General features: G+C 33.6%; 2 protein-coding genes across 2 annotated transcripts; one reads left to right on the plus strand and one right to left on the minus strand.

The window, feature by feature from the left end:
* Nucleotides 1-918: 918 nt before the first annotated feature.
* LOC132558584 (ubiquitin carboxyl-terminal hydrolase BAP1-like) lies at nucleotides 919-19,228 on the minus strand. The gene is made up of 13 exons (XM_060223171.1): nucleotides 19,138-19,228; nucleotides 18,068-18,097; nucleotides 17,176-17,230; nucleotides 16,799-16,928; nucleotides 16,513-16,632; nucleotides 16,075-16,136; nucleotides 15,236-15,378; nucleotides 14,556-14,634; nucleotides 13,792-13,915; nucleotides 4,672-5,131; nucleotides 4,367-4,458; nucleotides 3,820-3,912; nucleotides 919-2,843 (listed from the first exon to the last, which is right to left on the minus strand). The coding sequence occupies exons 1-13, from the start codon at nucleotides 19,172-19,174 to the stop codon at nucleotides 2,640-2,642; spliced, it is 1,629 nt and encodes a 542-aa protein (XP_060079154.1). The 5' UTR covers nucleotides 19,175-19,228; the 3' UTR covers nucleotides 919-2,639.
* An 83-nt stretch (nucleotides 19,229-19,311) lies between these two features.
* Nucleotides 19,312-23,621, plus strand: LOC132558592 (putative Dol-P-Glc:Glc(2)Man(9)GlcNAc(2)-PP-Dol alpha-1,2-glucosyltransferase). The gene is made up of 3 exons (XM_060223178.1): nucleotides 19,312-19,470; nucleotides 21,862-22,053; nucleotides 22,551-23,621. The coding sequence occupies exons 1-3, from the start codon at nucleotides 19,312-19,314 to the stop codon at nucleotides 23,598-23,600; spliced, it is 1,401 nt and encodes a 466-aa protein (XP_060079161.1). The 3' UTR covers nucleotides 23,601-23,621.
* Nucleotides 23,622-25,084: the final 1,463 nt, after the last annotated feature.

Raw genomic sequence — 25,084 nt, forward strand, 5'->3', positions numbered from 1 at the left:
TTCATGAAATAGAATTTTCTTACAAAACCACAAAAACTGCATCCTTTTAAATATATGGTTTTACAGTAGCTGGAGGATGACACAGTTAGTGCCAAGAAGTTTATAAAACATAGATATATTACCACAGCTTTGTTAAGAGCAAAATCTAAAATATCTACAAAATAAATTGGTCAGACTACATACACACTTGAAGTTATTTGATTGGTTGTACTTGCTCATCATTTGGACCTCTAGAGCACTTCAACAGATCTCATAACTCCAATTTAAGATATTTATCTTAAACACAGTCTGATATTGAAAACTTATATTTGGAAGCTTTCGGAAAAAAATCACTATGAAAGAAACAATTTAATCTCTTAAATCAGTTTCGTCAGAAAAGTAGAAACTCTTCATAGATAGCAACTGATCATTGTTTGAACTTTGGATGACCAGATCCCCTAATATAGTATTAATTATTTGTTACAGATAGGGGTGACAAATAGGGCTAGAAAAGTGTTATCAATATAAAGCAAGATTGGGAAACCCTGTGTTCAAATGAACTGGCCTTCAAGACAATAAAGTCGAAAAAGTCTGTAGAAATATAAGCTTTGTGTCATTAAAATACTGAGTTTTACTGGACACTGTTAATTTTTAGCCAATCATGGCTAATGATCAGTCTCTCATTACATGACAGACGCTGAAAAATTTCTGACTATTCTTCCAACAGTTTAAAGATGATAGATGATGGTGGCCATAGTACTCCTAACTTTCATGCAGTTGCAACATATATAAGGAAGTAGATAGTTTAAATGGACAGTGGTTCACATACGGCACCTTTGTTTACTGTGCATTATAGCTATATATCAGTGTCCATTACATGTGACATGTCATCTGACATGCTAACAAATACAGATAACAAACAAACAACAAAGATATACATTGAATTTTACATTGTATTTTTTCCTTGGCTCAAAATTCATGTATCAAAGAGACAATATTGAAGCTTAACGAGTATAACATAGAACACATTGGTGGTAATCTAGCTCAAATCATCCAAGTCACACAAAAGATCTCTGGAATAGTTTATATGGGAAAACATCCATTTATATTGCAGCATGTTACACCCTAGAATTCCACAAGGTGCTTCACAGATTAGACATTAGAATAAAATTCAAAATTCTTCAAACATGTAAAAATTTTGACTTTTAAACAATGGCATTTGTAATTTATGATGAAAAGAATGAGTTCTGACTGAAAACGAATGGAATATTCAAGCTAGAAAAACATTTGGGATACTGATATGGTTCAATACAGTATAAGCTACCCACATATTTATGATACTCTTAACATACTCAGCACCGATAAAGAATCCAGTTTCCATTTCTCAACATGAAATTATATCTCTTTACAAACAAAATAGAACAAATGCTCTATCACGGTCAATTTCAATCATCTTACAAGCACTAGCTTTCCTGTATTATACAAATCTTTGTCCTTACACGCTAGAAAATCAAAGTAAACTTACTTCGACCATGCACACACATTGCTGATTGTAAAGAATTTTACATCACATATAACAGAATTCTCTCAATTCAAGTTCCTTTGTTCAGTTCCTCTTTCACCCTTCAAATGGACGTAATCATCTTTGAGACATTTCTCAATCACTCCTCACATGGACGAAATTCGTGATGCCTGCATCATGTACATAATATATACAGTAGATACTAAACAGAACATACTGATATTGGCTCAGCATCCTTCACCTATTCTGTACAGAACACATTAAGTATGGATGGATTGCTGTGATTTCTGAGTTCTATTTAGCAAAAATTTATTTGGGAAGTGTATTTTGATAATGTTTTTTATACAAAGGCAATACTTTGGAATGGTTAAAACAACATTAGACAATGCTTTACAAAACTGAAAATGGTATCAACATAAAAAACATTTAGGTACATATTTAACACAATTAAGTATTATGCATAAATACATTTCTGCATTAAAGCTCTTAAGACTTGCAAAATGTGAAATGCTGTATGTGAAATGCTAAATGTGAAAAAATATTAAATGCTCTTCAGGCAGTTTAAAGTAAACCTTAGACAAGTGTTCCTAATTTTATTTATGAATTAAAAAATGATAGTATGGTGTTTCATCTTCAGAAAAGACGATGTGAATGTTTCTTAACCTAATAATTCAGATTTGGATTTGATCAAGGTGTATTTTCACAAAGGCTACAATACCATGAACAGAAATATAGCAGTAGGGACCAGAAGAACATGGTAAATGCTTTCTTTATGTGAATTGCTTTGTGCTAAGTACAAATGCTTTATATGAATTACAAACCATGGATCTTGGGTGAAGCCTTTTATGAAAATCTTTTTCATAGTATCATCTGGTGATGAAGATTAATGTTCAGAAATACTTTCAACATGAAGCAAAATGCCTTTCACATAAAGAAACTTAGCATGTCTTGCCATCTTCTGTAGAATTTCTTAAGAATATTACATTCCATATGAAAATGGCAACTCAAACAAACATTACCTTAAACAGTTTGTACTGTAACTTAAAACAGAATTGAACACTACATTATCATTATGTTATGGAGACACGCTTCCTTTATATAAGACATATATATATCAAATAACAGGTTTATCATAATTTCATCGTCTTTTCTTGGGTCGCGTTCTTTTACGTCGATCATTCAAGGACACTTTTGTGATTCGTCCAGAGCTTACACTTCCATGTCGCTTGTTGGCCAGCACTTGTTGTTCTACAAGGTCAGCCAGGTGACCTTCTTTAGCTAACATTGATAGGAATGTACAAATGAATTGGTCGTAGTTGTGTGTTCGTCGACAGTCATCAATCTGTAAACAGAAAAATAAAACCATCTCATAGGGACCGATTTGTTGTCAGTGGTAACCATTAGTGAATTGTTGTCAGTGGTAACCATTAGTGATTTGTTGTCAGTGGTAACCATTGGTGATTTGTTGTCAGTGGTAACCATTGGTGATTTGTTGTCAGTGGTAACCATTAGTGATTTGTTGTCAGTGGTAACCATTAGTGATTTGTTGTCAGTGGTAACCATTAGTGATTTATTGTCAGTGGTAACCATTAGTGAATTGTTCAAAGATAACGATGATATATTCACGGGGCTAAATTTTCGTAGCAATTCAAACAATTTCAATTTTTGTGGACACTTGATTTCACGAATAAATATAGCTCAATAAATCTACTTACACTTACATTACAGTTCATGGACATATGAATTCATGGATTAAGAGACAGAAAAAAAAATCAATGAAAATAAAAACCTCACAAAAATTAATGGTTTTACTGTATCTGACATTTATAAGTGACTGCACTAAACATTAATTTTTCTTAAATGGTTATTATTGACTTCACCAAAAGTTAAAGCAAAATGGATACAACAACCTTTAGTTTTCTTCATTAATTTCATTTTAAAGGTTTCTATTTTTAGTACTTTTATTCAACCCTCAAAATACTAACATAATACCATACAATGAATTATAAATCTCACTAAATATGAGTAATTCATAGTTCTATTTACCGAGTACTTAAATAAGAATTAACTCCAGCTGGTACATTATTTCATCAACAGCTGATTATGAAACAAATAGCTTTAAAAGTCTGCTGAATGAAGCTTTCCATGTTGTAAAGTGTTTTACGATTGTTGAATGACTTCTATCAGTGTGACATTATTTCTGTGATTTTCTTTTTGTAACGTACTGATGCGTTAGAAATATAGCACTACAGGTACAATGTCTTTATGATTTCCATGTCAGAAAAATCTCGCTGACATATTGTTGACTGTGCCTTTACCTGGTATTTTCTTTTCTTTTCAATCTCATCTTTCAGATTTGTTTCACACAGAGCTATCTCATTTTCTACATTTTTCAGCAGAGCTAAAAGGTCCTGAAAAGTTAAAAAATATCAGTAATAAATTTGCTTCAGTTTATCATACTTATGATATATAAGTAATTTAAATCCTTCCATTGTCTAACTGTAAAGGTAAGGAAAGGTTTAATCTTCTATTTAAGGTTGTATGATACCTTACATTCTCCTTTTATGTTGTCTTTTAATATGTTTCAATTTTTATTACAAAAATATTTCAAAATTCTTACCCCTGTCATAATATCAAACAGGACAGAAATACTTCAATGCAAAACTTAACAAAAAAACTCAGATGGCATTCACATACCTATGAATGTCTTGGCCCAACTAATGATGATTCATTATAATTGAGTTGTAAATTCATGTACTTATCGCTGTTCTGTGTGTTAATCAACAATACATGATACAGTACAAGAATGTTCATTTATTTTAACCCTGTGAATATTCTAAGGTATTTACATATTTCTACAAATACCTTTGGTGTAAATGCCTGGTTACTGCTGAAGCGATGTTTGTGTCGACTGTGACTGGATTCTCCCTCCCTCTTTGTCCCTCCTGGGGAAATCTCTGTGGAAAGAAATTATCTACAGTTGCTTGAAAAGAAATTACAGAAAAAATTGAAGTTTAAGTTCTTCATAATTAAAATCAATTTCTTCTTTGTTTGATAAATAATATTTGTCTATTAAAATTAAGCTGATTATCTCCACAAATATAACATGTACTATAATTCACACATTCCCAGAGAGAGAAGTGCAGTTGTCCACTCTGGATGTTACATACCTCCAGCCAGACGAGGACTATTACAGGATGACAGCGTACTGTTAGGCGAACTGAAGCAGCTGCCAGCCTCTGATGCTGTGTCAGTGCTTTCACTGCTAGGACCAGGCGATGATCCACTCAGATGTGTCTCTATAGTTAGAGGTGTAGTAACATCTCTAGAGGGATCAGAATCAGACGTTGCTGTGACTGGTTTCTCTGATTCATCAGACTTAGCATCTTCTACATCTGTGGTGTTGGCTTTCTCACTAGTGTCATCCACATGATCACTTACTTCACCCTCCTGTTTGGGACATGTCTTGACTACAGTTGTCTTGGTAGCACTATTAGTGTCTATTGTAAAAGTTGTGGAAGTTGTCTCCCTTGTTACAATCACATCTGGGAGCTGACCATGTTTCTTCACGGCCACCATATACTTCTCTTTTTCAGCGGCAGATAGCCCTGGGGTTGTGACTTTGACCATCTAAAATACACAATTGTTTTATAGATACAATTTATAACCAGAATCTCACACCAAAACAGTCCTACAACAGAAATACACTGTAAACATGATTACTAAGTCTTCATTCTATGTTTTTACATTGTAGTTATTTATGTTCAATATAGTCTAAAACGATCTTTCCTGGTGAAATTTTTCAAAAATGTGTTTTTAAACGTTATTTCATTCACTTATATCTTCAATGCTTCGTATCAAGATTATAAGTAATAATGTATTTAAAATTAATTTATCTACTATTGATTACAAACAGGTGTAGAGGAAAGAATTTAAAAAGTTTTGATGTGAGTGGCTACAGATATATATGTGATATTAATGATGCATGCAACCTGTACCTGTTAATACCCTACACATTCTCATTCTTTGGTACATTAAGTCTACAACCATCACTTTCTGTGTACAGCCAAATATTAACAATCCAGTCCTTAATAACATATTAATGAAGTGTTAAAAATTATAATTGTTTTCAAATTTACACTTTTATTTTTTTTTTTTTTTTGAATCTTGGATTTATTATTTATTTCTAATTGTAATTTTTGGTTGTTTGTTTGTTTGTCTATTTCTTCTTTAATTTAATTTGTTATCAAATCATACAAAACAACAAACATCAACATTTCACACAACACTCAGTACTTTTAAGAGCAATATTTACAAGTAAGACGTTGCCTTTAAACCTGTACACAGAAATGTTTACAACATTTGATATCTAAAAGACAATGACTATAGAATCAGAACACATCACAGATATGTATTTTGATCTTAAGGTACAAACATAGAAACAAACAAATCCCCACAATATTTACACACAAACAATATAAACCAGATCCTGAACCAATCCATCATATGTTTCCTGTATCCAATGATGACATAACATCAAAGATTCTTTGAATAACAGAGACCAAAACCTTTTATCTAAAACACATGCATGCTAATTACATCGTGTTTGACTGATCTGTACTAACGGCTTACTTACTTTAAGGATATATGCTTCCTTAAATCTCATATCTAACTTGTATAAGAGTTACTTCCCTTGGGAAAATTATGTTTTATAAATGAATATTTTTCAAAGCTGTTTATAAATACTTAATCAAGGTTGTGGTATGTAACTGACTTTAATAAACTGTAACAGTCAGGTGACTTGGACTCTGTTGAGAAGAATGTAAAATTTGATAGTTTATTCCCAGGAAAGGAAATGTGACATTCCTGATCGAGCTGAACAAGGTATTAAAGAATGAAACATAAAAAATCAATATGAATCAAAATTACCGCCACCATAAAGTATCCCTTGAATGTCTTTCTAGAATTCAATTTAGAATTATGAAAGTAGAATTGTTCAAATGTTTTCAATACTTCAATATTCTGCTGAAGACAAATGGTTTTAACAAGTCACAAATTGGATTAATATAGAATTTTGTACTATAGGATAAAATAGTTACTCAAGATGACATAAAGAAAAAATTGTTTGTAGATACAAGATAGAATAAAGGAAATTTGTAGCATATATCTCAGCCAATTATCATCTAGTTGCTAAAAGCTATCAAGAAGTTGGAGTTCAAGGGTTCAAACACAGTTTAATAAAGTTAGTAATACTTTGTTTTTCTCAGTTTCCAAGAAAGTAAGTAATTAATCAAAACTATTAAAAATTTTATAAAGTCTATAGAAGTTCAATATGGTAGACGTTTCTCTTCCTCAGTACACAATCCGCACTACAGACATCCTGGGGAAAAGTTTCATATGGATAGTATGTGTATCTGTAATGGCTAGTAAAGATCTGATTTATTCATGACAAGATACGACAATAAAAAAAAAGCACTTAAAAACATAATCCATCAAACAAGAAAATTATTTGACATCTCAAAGTGAAAAATTTCCTGCAATTCAAAATAAGCAAATCTCATCATACTCATTTCTTAAAACTAAGAACGAGAGGAAAGTTTACTTTGAACTAAAAATGAAAGAAAAGAAAGGAAAAAATATGCACAACACAGAAACAGACGCCATCATGAAAATAAAAGTAAAGAGAGAAAAAAACAGAAAAAACACCAAAATTACATAAAACATTGGTCCAAATAAATACTGGGCAAAACAGAATATACTGGAGAAAGCTACAGAAAATGTGGAGCAGGAAAAGAGAGAGGACCCAAGGCATATCCATGTGAGGATGCACCAATAAGGCAATTATCCCCAGTGAAAGCTACAACATTAAAACACCTATAAAATCAACTTTGTATACCTTGGAGTCCAGGAGCTTGAAACACAGAAAAAGGAATACAGAGCTTATCATACCATTTCAAGGTGGTGTAGATGCTTACAGTATATACAGACCAAAGATAATTTAAATTATACAAATCCATTTGTATTACAGTCATGGATATCCCCATGATCTTTGTTTCATCACTGAGTGGTATATTACTTTTAATCACACTATGACTGAAATTTGAATTTGAGATTAATAGATATTTGATTTATTAAAACCCTAAATCATTGATTGTTCTCAACCTTAGTTCAATCCAACACTGAAAAATTTCATTTCCATCTGAATCTGAAAGTATCAGAAACTACTGAATAGCTAATATCTCTGTAAAAGTATTCCATACTTTGGCCCGTAGAAGGACAAAACGGTTCTATGATTACAGTTCTATTCACTTATATGCATATACGCTATCTATCACTACTGGTAAATATCCATTGAAACATGCTGTTCATTTTTATAATTATTTTTTCATAACCTAGTTATACATTTGACAATTCATTTTCCAGTGAAGTAATTTTTCTGAAAAAATCTGTAGTCTCTCACATCAATAATCCACAATGCAAGAAAGATAAAGTTTGTACATGTATACCTGTCTTATGTAAGTGTGCTGATATAGTATAGAAAGGCAAACAAAGTTATCACACCACAAAATGAGTTCATGTCTCACAAAGACAGATCAGATATATACAGGAATTTAGTGTCATTATTAATCTCCCTCATCCTCCGTTGTTTGTATAATTACAATTTTCAATCAAATTGTAAAACACTTTAAATTTTATGTTTTACTCCTATAAAAATGCCAAATTTCAAAGTTAAGAAATAACATCTATTTTTTTTAGCAACATAGGTTCCTTTCATGTTTAAATATTTATGAATTGTAAAGCATCAAATGAATGTTAATTCTTAGATTATCAAAATTTACTCTTTTATGATACTTTTCATCCTAACAAGAGATCCAAGAAGGATCTTGGTGCCATCCATTGCTTGACCTTTAATTGTTCTTTAAAAGTTGGAGATCTTCCCCTTTTTCCTTTCTCTTATTTTTGTTCTCAATTATACCAAATTTGAACATTCCTTTGCGGAAAAAAAAATAATAATCTTTAACTGCCAAATCCAAGATGGTTGTCTGTCAACCATTTTGTTTTTCTAAACAGTTTCAAAATCAAACAAGGACAAATATGGACCAAGCAGATGTGAAAGTGTAAGTACATGTGAAATTTGAGAGAAATAAATCCAGTACTTTTCAAGATACAGCTATAACAAACTTTCCAAGTCAAATTCAAATATGGCTGCCTGCTGCCTATATTTTTTTTCAAATCAATTCCAAAATCCAAAACTATGGACAAAGGGAAACCTACAAATGAAATTTGAGAGAGATCCATCTTAGGAAATAATGATAACAAACTTCATTGTACAAATCCAAACTTCATTGTACAAATCCAAGATGGCTGTCTGTCGGCCATTTTTTTTCAGATCACTCCTAAATTCAAATGGGCACAACTAGGGACAAAGGGAAACCTACATATGAAATTTGAGAGCGATCCATCATGTTCTTCTGATGAAAGCGTAATAACAAGATGTTTATTTATGGACGGACAGAACGAGGACATAGCGCAATTTGAATATCCCTCCTTATGATGATGGTGGGCTACAAATATCATTTTTCCCAAGTAGAGACAGGATAACCAATCTGATATTTCACACACAAAAAGTAACACCAAAGACTCCCTTTTGCAACATTTTCATTCCAGATAAGACAAAAAAAAATTACAATATCTAGAAAGAAAGTCTTGCCTTTCATGTAATATAGACATACAAACACTGATGTATTATCACATCTATAAAAACACATCATAATATTGGTAAAGTCAAGTCTTACAAGCTTGTGAACAGATATCAAATAGAAGTGCAAATAGGTTATAAAAAATATCTTCATGTTTTTATACTTGGTATAGTACTCGGATGATGAATAAGTACTTGAGTATTTATTGAATGAACTTGGGGTAATACTTGGATGTTTTCATATTTAGGGTAGTACTCGAATGTTTCAGTACTTGGGGGTAGTACTCGAATGTTTCAGTACTTGGGGGTAGTACTCGAATGTTTCAGTATTTGGGGGTAGTACTCGAATGTTTCAGTACTTGAGGGTAGTACTCGAATGTTTCAGTACTTGAGGATAGTACTCAAATGTTTCAGTACTTGGGGGTAATACTCGAATGTTTCAGTACTTGGGGATAGTACTCAAATGTTTCAGTACTTGGGGGTAGTACTCGAACGTTTTAATACTTAGAGTAGTACTTTAATGATCTGGTATTTCGGATGGATCTTGAATGTTTAAGTACTTGGGTTAGCACTCTTGAATGTTAAAGTATCCGTGGTAGTACTTGAATTTTCCAGTACATGGGCCAGTACTTGGATGTTTTAATACTTGGGATAGTACAGTGGAACCTCGATAGTTTGCACAACTTTGTTCCTACTCAAAATTGTCAGGATTAAAAAATATCCAGACTTTGGTGTTAAGTCAAAAGCCATCCTGTTATCTCCAAAATTATATAGCGATGATGTTGTCAGTGTAATGCAGTTCATTGTTTTCAGATAAATCTTTATAGTACATGTATTTACTGTTAAAATAGGTATCTATAGATGTCTTTCACTGTCTTATTATGTTTTATTTTCTAAAATAATTGTTTAATTTATGTAATAAAGCTAACAAAGTGAAAGTAGTTATTCATTGGAGTCCAATACTGTAGACGATTCATTGAAAGTCTGCTTGATATAATTAGTGATGTTTTGCTCATATCTTAAAGCTCATGCTTGCAGAATATGATGTATACTTTGTGTTTTTACACATATTTTGAGAAAATATAGAAGCTAATTACCTGATGAATAGGATGATTTGCTGTCATCTGGAGTTATCCAATTATGATAATTAACAGAATCCTTTTAAACATATTGTTAACATGTAACAAACATTTACTGCATTTAAGCATAAACCCCAAATGAGGGGAAACTCATTGATTTCAAAGAAATTGTTATTCAAAAACCGAATGTTTATAGCCCGGTTACTGTCAATGATGAAAATCATGCGACATACTGAACAACATTTCTCAGAGGATTCTTGGCACCCTTGGCATTCTTTGATTTTTATTTGCTCTTTAAAGATGGTTCGTTTCCCTCATTTCTCTTCCCTTCTCTGTTTTTGCTCTTAATAATAAGAAATTTGAACATTCCTTTGCAGAAATAGCAATGACAATCTTTACCTGCCAAATCCAAGATGTCGCCTGGAAGCCATTTTGTTTTTTCTGATCAGTCCCAAAATCAAACAGGCACAACATACGAAAGAAATTTGAGAGAGATCCAGTCAGTACTTCCTCAGAAATAGGGATTACGATCTTTAATAGGGTACTAGGTAAACTGGGCCGACTAAGGACCTTCATATGAAATTTCAGAAAGATCCATTCAGTACTCCTCAAGAAAATGCAATAACAAACTTGCAAAGTCAAAATCCAAGATGGCCATCTGTCGGCCATTTTTTTTCTGATCAATTCCAAAATCAGATGGGCACAACTGGAGACCAAGGGAAACCAACATGAAATTTGACAAAGATCCATCATGTGCTTTGCAAGAAATAGTCATAACAAAAGCTGTTATGGACAGAAGGACAGACGATGAATGGGCAGATCACAGATGTAGGGCAATTTGAATATCATCATTTGATGGTGGGCTAAAAAATTCCTATGTTTCACAGATAAACACCTTTGGTGATTAACAGGAAGTGGGTTTATATGACTACACACAGTGTCTAGTGGTATGCTGTACACCTCTGACACGAGTGACTGTACACACAATTTTTTTTTTTCATGTGATAAATTAAAATGTCCTAACTACTGCAGGAATATTACAATAAAACGTCAAATCTATTTCCAAAAAAAGTATTTTCAGAACCAGAATTTGAATTCCTGAACTTGTGAATACAGCTGATGTTACAGAAATCCGTTCCCAAACATTTTTGTCTGAATTAAGTTTCTAGACTGTGTCCATTTAGTGCAGGTCTGGTTACTTGAATGTGTAATAGAAGAGATTGTTTAATAGCAAAAATTATCCAGATGCGAAAAGAGAAAAAAATGAAAATGGTACTATTTCATTTTCTGCCTGCCTTTTTTTTTTTGTTATCCCAGGCAACCACCTGACTCATCCTACAATAAGCCCAGGGGCCCCCAACATAAAAATTCTGACTCAAAAAGTCAGGGAATGGGCTTTCTTTTTATAGGAAAATAAGCACAAGGACCCAACATTAAAAAAATTGGGATCAAAATCATGGGGTGATTTTTTTACAGGTCAATAAGCCCAGGGGCCGAACATAAAAATTCTGGCTCAAAGTCAGGGGTGGGCTTATTACAAGGCAATACTTCTAGGAGCCCAACATGGAAATTCTGACTCAAAGTCAGGGGGTGGGCTTATTACAAGGCAATACTTCTAGGAGCCCAACATGGAAATTCTGGCTCAAAGTCATGGGGTAGGGCTTATTACAAGGCAATACTTCTAGGAGCCCAACATGGAAATTCTGGCTCAAAGGCATGGGGTGGGCTTATTACAGGACAATGAATTATGATTAGTTTACAGCAATTCAAAAGCTAAACAGCTATAGATAAGCCATCATCAAAAGGGTGGGCTTATTACCAGCCACTGGCTTAACATCAAATAAACATTTATTGCTTTTTTCTTTATTTTCTTCTACCTTTTAAAAGTTGTACATTTCACTTTTCTCTCAAAATTGTCCAACATTTTTTTCAACCATCCATTCATACATCTTACAAACTGTAATTGTACAAGATAACAAAAATATCAACATCGCTTTAAGATGTAAATCGGAAAACCCATGTTCTTTGGTGTATTTGGTACAGCTTATTATTTTTACATGAATAATTAAAAATTCAAAAACTTTTTGATTATTATCGTAAAACAAATAATATGAATACTGCAGTGTATGTTAAAGACTTCTTTTTTGAAATTTTAACATAACTTATCATTTTCATGTCATTATTTTGTAAATTTGAAGTGGATAGAAAACACTTCACAGATAGTCAAACTCTATACATACCAATTGAAATTTTACTTATAATACTGGATAATGTTAAATTCCCAAATCCGAGATGCTCCAGCCTTAAAACATTCCCACTATAACAATGTGTGAAGTAGTTCACAATAGACTACATATTTCCTTGAAGATCATCAAAGAAACTTAAGTTGAAAACAATTCTTATATCATTATCTTTAATCAACTTCACATAACACACTTTTCTGTTTTAATGGGAAGTAGCATTATCTAAGCCAGCATATAAATAGATTAACCTTGACAACTCAACAACTGTGACATGTTTTAGGCTTTATTGGTCCTAAATTTAAATGTGTATCAGACATGGCAGAGATAAAAGAAATGTTAGTATCCAAATTTATTCCCAAACAAAGAGATTTCAGGATATTTGCCATTATCACAAACTAATACCATGTACACAGAGAATTGCTAAGAAATTCAATGGGTAATACCTAGGCTTTGTCACATCTCATGACCTGTCAGTGAAGGATATGAATACCAAATACCCTAACCACAATTTATAAATTCATTGTGTAGAGCTTTACAGTAAATGTCCATCAAAACCTATATATATATATATATAATTTCAACTGCAATATATCCTGTACCTTATTTTTTTACCATTTAACATGACACATTGGAGTCCATTACTTATTGTCACCAGAAACACTAGCAAAAGTTCTACAGAAGTAGTTTGGGTCTGAAGTATACCAGATATTCTGGATAGAAGGAAAGGAGAAAATTCTCTTGAAAGTTCTTTTAGACCTTATTTCCCTGCAATGTATAATCACTGCCAGATCACATATACACAACATTTACATTAGTTAGTTTGTAATATATACAGAAGAAGTTTAAAGAAAAGCAATGCCTCACCCCAGAGTCTGTCTCGGCGACATTACACTACAAGTTTACATGAAGTCATGGATTCAAATTTATTATTTTGACAGTACTTAATTTAAAAAAACACACACACACGTTTAGTATACATATTCACTCAAGTCAGAGAGAATTTAGTGAAATTCATCAATACAACAAATATTAATGTTTTAAGAAAACATCTAGTCAAAAAATAATTACCAAAACCAAATATTAGAAATAAACTGATACATTTAAAGCTCATTTTCTGTTTAGTTGCTCTCTACTTTCACTTTGTATCTATAAATAACTGGGATGTTTTAAAATGTCTTACACTAATGCATATTTGATATTTATTCCCCTATGGTATATTTTAGTGTACAGTCCAGTGTTTCTATTGGACAACAACCTGTGGGTACCTACCTGTTGTAGAGTCTCTAGGACTATCTGTCTATTCGTCTTCAGGGTGGTCAACTTTTGTTCATACAGCTGTCTTTTATCTGGTACAACTGCCATCAGGTTGAAACGGATGTCGTGGTATGGCTCCCTGTGTTTATCAAAACAGAAAAATAATTGAAGGTTTGAACCTTTTCTAACCAGATTTACATATTCCTATTTATCGAGCAATACATTCATATCTGTTATTAAGCTCGCTCACACCTATTGCTATCAATGTCCCATAATAAGCAAACTCCTGACTTTCAGTAATAGGTAATGTGTTGGTAGCCTGGGCTTATTGAATTTTAAGTTTGGTCTAACATTTCAAACCAATATCAAGTTGTTTTTCACTCCAGGGGACAGTCATAAACTGTTAGAGACAAAAAAATAATCAAGTGTTTCTAGTTTATACCCAATATGCCATGAATTTTATTTAGAATCACTAGGCCAACTTCAAAACTCTTAAACTAACCTGGAATGTAGAAAGTATATTCAGATGTGAAAATGAATATAAAAGGGTTGGGAGGTCTAGGAGATCACCCTTTTGAAACTGCTACTGATATCTGATATTGCCCTTTTGAAACTGCTACTGATATCTGATCTGTCCATTCAACCAATCTGTTACTTTGTCAACAAATTGAGGTCTTGATTAACAAAGATTCCCCTGTATGATATAACATAACATACAGAGATGAGACATTGACAATGAGTGTAATCTGTGACCAGATTTAGATGTTGATTAATATTACCCTCCAGTAGCCATTCCAAGACGCTCTGTTATAACACGGCGAAATTTTTCTGTCCAGTACTCATCCTTGCGCCATGGACCTACGAAAATATTAGACAGCAAATTAATTCCAGTGGAGTCACATTGTTTATCTTTGCATATTCCATGATAATTTAGCATTAATCTGTTGTGATATGGCATTTATAGTCAGTATAATTGACAGAACATTGCAGGCTTACATTATATTCCATGCTATAATGTTATCAGACAGTTTAATGTTTATATTCCCAACTTAGTCATGTACCTGAATTACACCAATAATAAACAGATTTAGATCAAAGTAAAAAAAGTTATTCATTAACAGTTTAACAACTATTTTGACTGAGATATAGCTGTTTTGAAGCCCCCAATGATAAAGTGCTGGATGGCATTTATCATCCCTTAAATTTCATTTCTATCTAATTAGTTCACATTGTTGCATTGCCAACCAAATGTAAATACATAGAAATATTACTCTATGTGGACAGAACATTAGGTCAAACCAGTTTATGGCGATATAATCAATTAAGTAACAATTCTTATTATTCTTTTTATTTTAACAGTTACTTTATATCTGTAGTAACTTCATTTTAGTTTTTAGATTTCTGAGTAAAATATGGTGGAACTGTATTGCTATTAACTATAATACAATGGAATACTGACCATGGTCTATTGGGTGAGGCTTTAAGCCATCCAGTTCAAACAGGTGACCCCCTATAGGCACATAGCTTACAAAGTGGAAAGCCTCCATTGTCTTGGTGGTGGAAATTCCTTGTTGTTTCTCTGGTAGATGTCGTGGCTCTGGTCTGCAGTATTTATAGAAATCATTTTATAAATCCTTAGTGTTAAACCTCATTCACTTTTCCTTCTAACTCTGAACTATGGTAAGAGTACAATGTACTTTAAGAAACACCATTCTCTACTTACTCTTTGTCACATACAGTCAAATAAATTCAAGTCTTTTAATAAAGCCACAACTATTACAGTGGTTCAACTCTATGTTTAGGGATATGTAGTTGTCACTAATTTGTGTCTTAACTCTATGTTTAGGGAGATGCAGTTGTCACTAATTTGTGTCTCAAATCTATGTTCGAGGAGATGTAGTTGTCACTAATTTATTGTTTAAATCTAGGACTGAGGTATGGAGTCATCATGATTTTTTGGTCTATTTTATGTTTTGGGACAGGATTCAGCAGTAAATCAGCTGTTTCAGTCTGTGTTTGAACAACAAGAACAAAGATATTACCAGTTAAAAAGAGAACAATGATTAAATCAGAAATACAAGTTAGATAAACTAAAACTACTGAGAATCAAACTTTGAAGTTGAGTTTTAGTAGTATATCCTACCATAATCAGACTAAAACATGTGATCCTTTTATGCCTTTTCTGAATATATAATTGGTAAATAAGTTTTTTTATAATAATCCAGAGGTGTATTTGAAGTGGAAGAAACATAAACATAGTGATGATGAAACTGTGGTACCAGGTAACTCAAAGTTTACCTTGCATGTCTGTTGTGTGCACTCGCCAGCTCTGGCATGTTACCAATTGCAAACCCCTTGTCCTGCAAAACAAATTTAGTCTGTTACACCTACTGTACAAACTAATCTATCTGAGAGTGCTATATCAAAATCATCTCAATTATAATGGAGCCATTTCCTGCATTTTCATGCCAAGACATCTTTTGTGCTACAGTGTTTAATGATCTCAGTACTATTCCGATATATATTTCAGTCAATGAAATGCATTTAAAAGTGGGCAGACAGCACCGTTAACTTTAAATCATCAAATTACTGAACACAAGTACTTCAATTTACCCACGGAATCTTACTGTTAATTAAATTTGATTCATACATTTACCCACGGAATCATACTGTTAATTAAATCTGATTCATACAAAAGTAACTTTAAAATATAGAGAAAGTAAGGTTTTTTTATACCTCTGGGCTCATGTACTTTGAGAATTCCTTTAATTTCGACAGAGTTGAGCCAAGCTTCACACGGTCATTGTTGAGTAGGACACTGAGCAGAGCATGGGTTGCACATGAGTTGGGAATCACCTGTTGTAATATAGAGAGTGTTATGAATTTTTCAGGAGACTTTTTTTATCTAATGGTCTCCTTTCCTAAAGAGATTGCACATTAACTTACATAAGACTTAATATTTTACATTATATCTATACATTGTTAGAGTTATATCTTTGACATCAACGTTTGTTGTGTTTACCTGTTGTGCAAAAAATATGCTGTTGACTACATTTTCATCCTGAAGAAAACTTTCCTCTTCTGTAACTGTCTTCCGTCTTGATCGACGTTCCTCAATCCATCGGAACAGGAAGATAAAACCATAAACAGGTCTACAACACGCATGGATCACACCAGATAACAATAACGCTAACACAATAAGAAACTATTCCGATAGTATGATAATGAAAATCTCAAGAAGATACAACTGATCACTATGCCGAATTAAGACTGTGTGTACATCAATTAAAATTATGTAAACAAATTAATGAAGACTGTACATGGTTACTTTAATTTACCAATGTTTACAATGGGGTTACTGAACTTCAAAAAAGAAGTCTATTAAAAGTATGGTTTTACCCGTCAATTGTTTTCTGCAAGTCGTAGATCTCTTCCACCTGAACACTTTTGACTCCTGTTCAATAAAAAGAACAAAAGAGTTCATTACAGTTTGAACGGTATAGAATCAATTATACATTGTACAAGCATTCAACATTTTGCAATAAAATAAACATACATTAACTTAAGCACTGTAACCATACATACTTTTTTCAGCGGTAATCTTATTTTAGTGGGTTTTTTTCAGTGCTAATGATGTGCTGAAATATGCATTGAAATATATAAGCCTGATTTGCAGTTTTTCTACGCTGTAGATATTGCATTAAAATTTGGTTATGCCAAGATATTTGGTTTAAAGTAAATAAACATTTCCTAAGATAATGATATGTATGTTATTTGTTGATGCAATATTGAAGTATAATAGAGCAAACATTCCATTTAAGTAGCAATTGTAACCTTGTTTTAGAATAAAGACACCAGAAACGCAGAAAGAATGGATGTTTGTACAGTATATAAGGAAGTATTAATAATTTAGCAATGAATAGTAGTGATGACAACAAATTTCTATGATAGTTACTTAAAGTGAATACAAGTACACATTACATTTTACATGTATCTGTATTAAGTTTCAGGATGAATACTCTAGAAACAAAGTCATTTGAGCAATCACAACTGGACTTTATAAATACATGTAGTAACTGCAACCTAATTCAAGGATGTTAGCGAAAATGCAAAATGTTAGCACAAGCTTCATGACAATCAGACAAAATTTCAAGCCTCAGAGCAATGATGACTTTCACATCTAAGTATACTTGGGAAAATACATATATATCATGTGTTGATACAACTTTTCTTATTTATCAAGTTTCTAATATAGCTGAACTGAGCACCTTCGACATCAAGGAGTACTTACCAAAATCTTCAACTAACAGTGTAAAAAGTCCTGCAAATTATAAAGGTCAAAGATTAACATTCTCAATTGTTCAATTGTAAAAAACCTGATGGTTTACCATCATTTCATAAACAAACATAAATATGAAAAGTGACACTGCCTTCATTGTCAGCTCTCTGAGCAAACACAAATGGCATTTATTACTATTCTAAACTGTGTCCACTTTGAGATTTGCACATTCAATAACAATAACAATGGTTTGTATGCCTAATTTTGATTCTACCTTTATATATTTATAAAGATTTCAGTTTATAGTGGTTTGCTCTAAGATACCTCATCAGTAGTCATGATCACTTATGCATTGACCTAGATCTATATTATAAGCTCGAGTATGTCATGGTGAGTGTCTTCAAACTTGATCTTTAAACCACCTTCTGAAACATGGGTTTGAAATTAAATGCATAAGCACTGGGGGTTGATATCTGTTGCACTACAGCCAGTTGTTTCAACAATGATAAAATATTGTTTTTGTACTCTATCTTTTCCCACATCTAAACCAACATCTGCTTACTCAGCAGCACCATAGTAAAAAATCTACAGAGCTTTGTTATTTGTCTAATAGGTAAATGTAAATGCATTGGTTGAGAGCACAGTATTACTGACAGTGACTTGATGCATCGTATTCAGTTTTTTTTTAGATATTTAGCCAAACACATCTCACATGTATGTGTTTTGTTGTGGGGTCAGACTTTTAGAATGTTGATAATTGTAAACATTTTTGTGTGTTTTGAGGACGGTAAAATGTTGTGTTAGTGTTTTGTAGCAATTGCCATGTCCACTTTTGTCCTTATGAATCTGACCCAGCGCAAAAAAATACAGAATGTAGTAAAGATAGGTGGAAAGCTATATAATATAGGCTCATATCAGCAAGTATTCGGGCATTTGTAAAGATAAATATGTAATAAATCGCACTTCTGCGTAATGGCAAACTCTGACGCAGAAATGTAACATGTCAAGTGGTTAAAACGCAATTCATGCAACTAGCTTTGTCTTCAGTATAATTTACTGACAGGCACGTTTATCTTACTTACCGGGATCACTTTCTAATTCCAGCCACCCTTTGTTCATGATTACGGCGTTGTTTGAGACATTCCAGTATTCCCTCCGTTGATTGATACAAGGCCTTTTTTTCTTTCTAAGTTCCCGACTAAATTGAATCTCCAAACAAAGAAGAGCTCCGCAAAGGGTCAGCACCAAGATAAAAAATGACCGGCGGTATTGCCACCTGGACAAGTCTCATCTTTATTGCTTCATCGAGTGTTGGCATTTCATTTTACTTCAACAATGTCCAGCAAACTCCGTATATGGACGAAATTTTTCACGTGCCTCAAGCGCAGCAATATTGTAGAGGCAATTTTAGTTCGGTAAGGAAGCACACTAGATCCAGTGAGACACAGGGACCTGATATTACTATCAACATCCTTTTTATTTAAATGTGGGTTCTTGGTCTGGGAAACAATAAAATACTAAATGTTGTAGATATTATGATCATACGACAAATCACTCAGTGATACGAATATATATGTATATATTGAATTTATCATGAAATATTAGAATGTCTTGCATGGTTCACTGGTTTGTCAAGACCCTGTGTTCAGTATAACTACATTGTGTTCTGTGTCACAAGTAATGTTTTATTGTAGTACTACCGAGGTATGTTAACATGGTAAAAGGAAGGTAAAGCCGCAAATTAATGATGTAAAGTTGCAGTTAAAAATGCTAACAGAAACTGCAAGGTGGTTTTTCAAGGCTTATTTTGTACATTTATTACAATCAACGACCTGTTACAATGTATGTAATCGAAATGTAAAAAAGTACCATTATAATCATATCCCATACCTAACTATATGAAAATATACAGCAAACAATACAGTACACTAGTGTTTTCGCATTGTATAACCTTGTCAGCTATCGTAGTCTGCACTAAAGAAGGTGTGAACAACATCACACTATAGGTGACCAATCAGAACAAATCACATATATGCTGCCATAAGTTCTAGCAGTAATCACCCTGTTTTCTGAATATACACACAGCTCTTTAATGTTACATTGGTTACTTACATTATTTGCATTTAATTTAGCTTCTTTCGATCAATGTTTAGGTTTACTTTGTTACTTAACCCATGAATAGCCAGGGTCAAATAGAGTGTTACTACACTTAGTGGCACAGTGGAGACCTGCCCCATCAGTGATACTCCAAGGTTATTATCACTTTTGCGAAGTACTTTGATTGGTTTCTACAGCAAAAAAACTGACCAATCACTGACTCATATGCTCCTTTTGAAGATTACAAAGGAGCGACAACCAATACAATATAATGTTATGCGACCTCAGGATTCATTTGATGTACATCAAAGGTCAAAGTTGTATTTTCATCTTGTGTCGCACATGGAACCTTCTATTTTGCAATGACATGTTCCAGGGGTGCAGAAAGCAAAAGTGATCGTATCCCATGGAGTATCGAGGATGACCTTTCCCTCTACCAATGATTCTGCTCAGCTGCCCCATCCTATAATTTGAGGTCATCTGACTCATAGAGTCAAGATGACTTTTTGCCATCATGCTTCATCTATTGTCATGCAACATCTGACTGGAGCTTTTTGAGTAGAGAGAAATTCTTAAATGTTGCTTGGAAACATTACTTCACCTCGATGCCTTAGATTCCAACCAAAATTGGTCAGAGACATCATATGGGGAGGGCAAACATGATTTGTATCAATGATGCTGATAGGACCCTTGGGGACTTTGGACCAGGTCAAAAGTGGAAATTATTAAATTTTGGCTTGAGAATACTATTCCTCCTAAACTCTATTTAAATTCTTATATGATGTGATTTGCCTGGCAAATTTCACTTAAATTTGGTTGTAGAGATTATTTGGGGAGGGCAATTATATTCCATATTGGTAAATGAAGGGATTGCGTCCCCAAGTAACAAATTGTAAGAGGTTGATCTCTTCAGGGAAAATTGTGAATAGGCTTTAATATTCTATTCTGGCATGACCTCATAGATTTCAAAATCATACCTTGTGTAACTGAAGGTATTCTGACCCCCATGGGGGAGGTCCATTTAAGGAAATATAGCGATTAGACTTTAAAATTCTTCTCTTATATTACTGAACAGGTTTCAGCTTAAGTTGAACTTAAACATCTAAAACATCATTGGGGAAGGCAATCATAACATAACTGATGGTATACTGACCATTAGGGGCTTAGTGAAGTTGTCTGTCAAGGGAAGTAGGGGAATTATGCTTAAAAACAATTTTCCTGTGATATATAGATTTTAACTTAATTTGGCCCATTACATGAAAAGAGAGAGCAGTCATAATTTGTAAACCAGAAGGTATTGCTTCACCTTGTGGCCAAGGGGAAAGACTCGTTGAAAATTGGGGAATACAGCTTTTCAATTCCTTGGTCAAGGTTAAAGCTTAAATGCCACTCTTGACCACATCAGAAACAAAATAGCTTGTGTATAAGATATCTCATGAAACTCTAAATAGGCACCATAGCATCACATCACCAAAGTCCACACCTGATGAGATTTTAGGTAAAGGTTAAAGGTCAGAGGTAACACTTGACCAGTTTGGAAATAAAAAAGCATATAACAAGATTTTGAGTATAATTACAAATAATTACATAACAATGACCACTTGCTTGTTGGGTTGGGGTGAGGGTATGTTTATGTGAGCCCCTTTTCACCTTGATTTTATTTATATTGTGTAAGTATTGAAACATTCTCAACATTGTTATTTGTTTAGTGGGATCCCATGATTACAACATTACCTGGGACCTACCTGACCAGTGTAGGGATCCTGTACCCAGTCTCTTTAGCGATACAGCAACAGCTGACAGATATGTGCATCACACCTGTCCTCCGCAGTATCAATATCCTGTTTACCACAGCCAACTGCTACCTTTTACACTGCATCAGCTCTGCTCTTGAACCTCAGGTAATTTTAATATCATCTTATTAACCTCATCATTTCTTTGGTGTGCAATCATTAGTAACAGGTCCAGGTTTAAGTGGTTTAAAAATAATATCAAAAAAGGAAACAGATATCAAATAACTTAAGTGATCAGAATTAGATGAAAAGAGAAAAAGAAACAGTAGCTAGACATTGAACTTGTTTACAAACAAAATAAATCAAAACATGCACTGCAACACTGCCAGTCATTTACTTTACCTATAAAGGAAGCTATTTAGAAATTACAAAAGCAGAAAGGGGAAGTAATTCAACAGTAACGCAGGAATTTTTCATTTCATCCTTTTTTTATCTTGTAGTTGAGAAACCCTTTAAATGAAAAAAAAGTAACTGGTAGTAGAACTCCCCAATATATTATATTTTATGTTTTAATTTAATAGATATCTTAAATCGTTAAAAGAATAAAATTAGTTTGAATTGTTACAAGAAACAAATAGTAAAAACCTTTACCCTCTCTATTTCAGATTTCATCATGGAGAGCTGCAGTGAAAGCTGTGACCTTAAGCACGTTCCCAGTGATGTACTTCTTCACCTTTCTCTATTACACTGACCCAGGCTCCATATTCTTTGTCCTAATGATGTATTACTTTCACATTCAGGGACACAAACCACTGGCCGCTGTGATGGGTGTAGTGGCCATACTGTTTCGCCAAACTAACATCATATGGGTAGTGTTTATGGCTGGGTTATCCACACAAGCTTGTATCATTGATTGGATGAAAGTTGAAAAAACATCAAAAACTGATAACGAAAATGATTGGAAAATTCTTAAAAGATTTTTTAGTTTAGTTTGGTCCAATTTGAGGAAGCCTTCCCTGATTCTGGAGTTATTATTGAACGTCCTGAGAGCAACTTTCTGGTACATTGGTGTGGGAGCAGGATTTGCGTTATTTATTTATCTTAACAATGGTATTGTTGTTGGAGACCGAAGTCATCATCAGGCCTGTTTAAATTTCCCACAAGTCTTCTACTTCTTTTCAGTAACTCTCGTCTTCGGAGTCGCTCACTTGATCTCTGTCCTAAGACTTATGAACTTTATCAGATTTTCAATCAAAAATATTTTTGTAGTGTTTGCATTTTGTTTGCTGTCCTTTTTCCTCATTTATAAATTTACTTATGTACACAAATATTTATTAGCAGACAATAGACATTATGTGTTCTACGTGTGGTCTAAAATTTTCAGGCGACATGAATACGTCAAGTTTGTTTTAATCCCTGTATACTTTTATGCTGCATATCAAGTTCATGAGTGCCTTAAACATAAAAACGTTTTCTGGAAGTTGGTCTATGTTGTGTGCCTACTGTTGAGTACAGTACCACAGATGTTAATGGAGTTTAGATACTTCATAATACCTTATCTTATTCTGAGACTAAACATGGTAAATGAATCTCTCACTCAAACAGTTATGGAATTCCTTATGTATGTTGTTGTCAATGCAGGCACCATATATATATATGGAGAAAAATCTTTTATGTGGGAAAATTCCAATGATGTGCAAAGATTCATGTGGTGAATAAATAATGTGTAAAAATAACATGTATTTTGTGTGTGTGTTTGTGTGTGTGTAAACCAAGTACTTTTTGGTTGTGAAATGCATTATGGAGGGATACAGTATCATGGCATACCAAACCATACTTTTAGCCCACCATCATCAGATGGTGGGCTATTCAAATCACTTTGCATCTGTGGTCAGTTGCCCGTCTGTAAACAATTTTTGTTATCGCTATTTCTTGAGAAGTACTGGATGGATCTTTCTCAAATTGCATATGTAGGTTCCCCTTGGTCCCAAGATGTGCCTGTTTGATTTCAGACTGTATTTGTTTCATTTTTGCATAAATGTAGGCATGTTATAATTTTCATCTTGATATAAATACATATCATAATCATCATCATTAATACTTAATCAGATATCAACCCCAACTTCTCAACCTTAAGATGAATGACAGGGAATTCTCTTATTCTGAAGGGGTAAATCCATGCTTTATGCTGGTGTGAGATTTCAGGACAATATGACATCACAGTAACAATTCACCGACCTCACATCAACAGTTAAATCATGCAAAGCATTGAGACAAGAAAAACACATACAAGTACCTATTAAACCAGAGTAAAAGGAAAATAATCATTCACCCCCTTGTTGTTGGTGATCTCAATCCCCAGGAAAAGAGGTTTAAGTTGCAAACACTTGGCAAGCCTCATGTTTGCTAACTAAATTATCTTTCCTTTTGGACATTCTCGTTATTTCAGAGGTTACGCTCAAAATCACTCTCTACACCTCTGTAACATGTCAAGGCAAAACTGAAGGTTCTGTGTATAATGCCTGGTAGACAAGACTAGTTTGATCCTTTGATGTACCTCAAAACGAATCTTGAGGTCACACAACAGTATGTTGTAACGGCTTTGAAGTTGGGTGTCGCTCCTTTGTAATCTATCAGCCTGTGATTGGTCAAATTTTTCTTCTAGACCAATCAAATTACTTTGCAGGTGCGTTCAGTTTTTCCTTGACATGTTCTAGGGGTCAGAGAGAGATAGTGGTCCCTGGAGTGTCGAGGATGCCCTTTAGGTTGAGATCTACCTATCTCACCTACAAGGCAATGAAAATTCTATTAATTTCGCACCATAAAAAAGCATGGATTTGCCTGTCAAAAAATGATCCCTGGCAGGGTCAGCCCTTTTCAGTAAAGAGAGATTAATCTCCTGTATGTCCAGTCCTTTGTAGTGTTAAAGGTGTGGGTTGGTGTGGCTTGCACAGTGTTAAATACTGTCACTGTCACTCAGCTGACAGAGTATGCACCCTTGACTCAATTGTTAGAGCTGGGTGATTATCACGCTGGAAAGAATGTGTATTATCCCCGTTCTTTCACAACGGTGCCAAACAAAATCATAAAAGTTTTAGATTAGGAAAAACATGTAAAAGTAACAGGTTAGTGTGGCTTGTACATAGTGTGTCACCCAGCTGACTGAACACATCCCTTCGGCAAAGTTGGTAGAACCAGT

Source organism: Ylistrum balloti, unplaced genomic scaffold (genome assembly GCF_031769215.1).
Source record: "Ylistrum balloti isolate Yb309-2 unplaced genomic scaffold, AGI_CSIRO_Ybal_v1 Utg370800, whole genome shotgun sequence".
In the NCBI taxonomy this organism is placed as follows: Eukaryota; Metazoa; Mollusca; class Bivalvia; order Pectinida; family Pectinidae; genus Ylistrum; species Ylistrum balloti.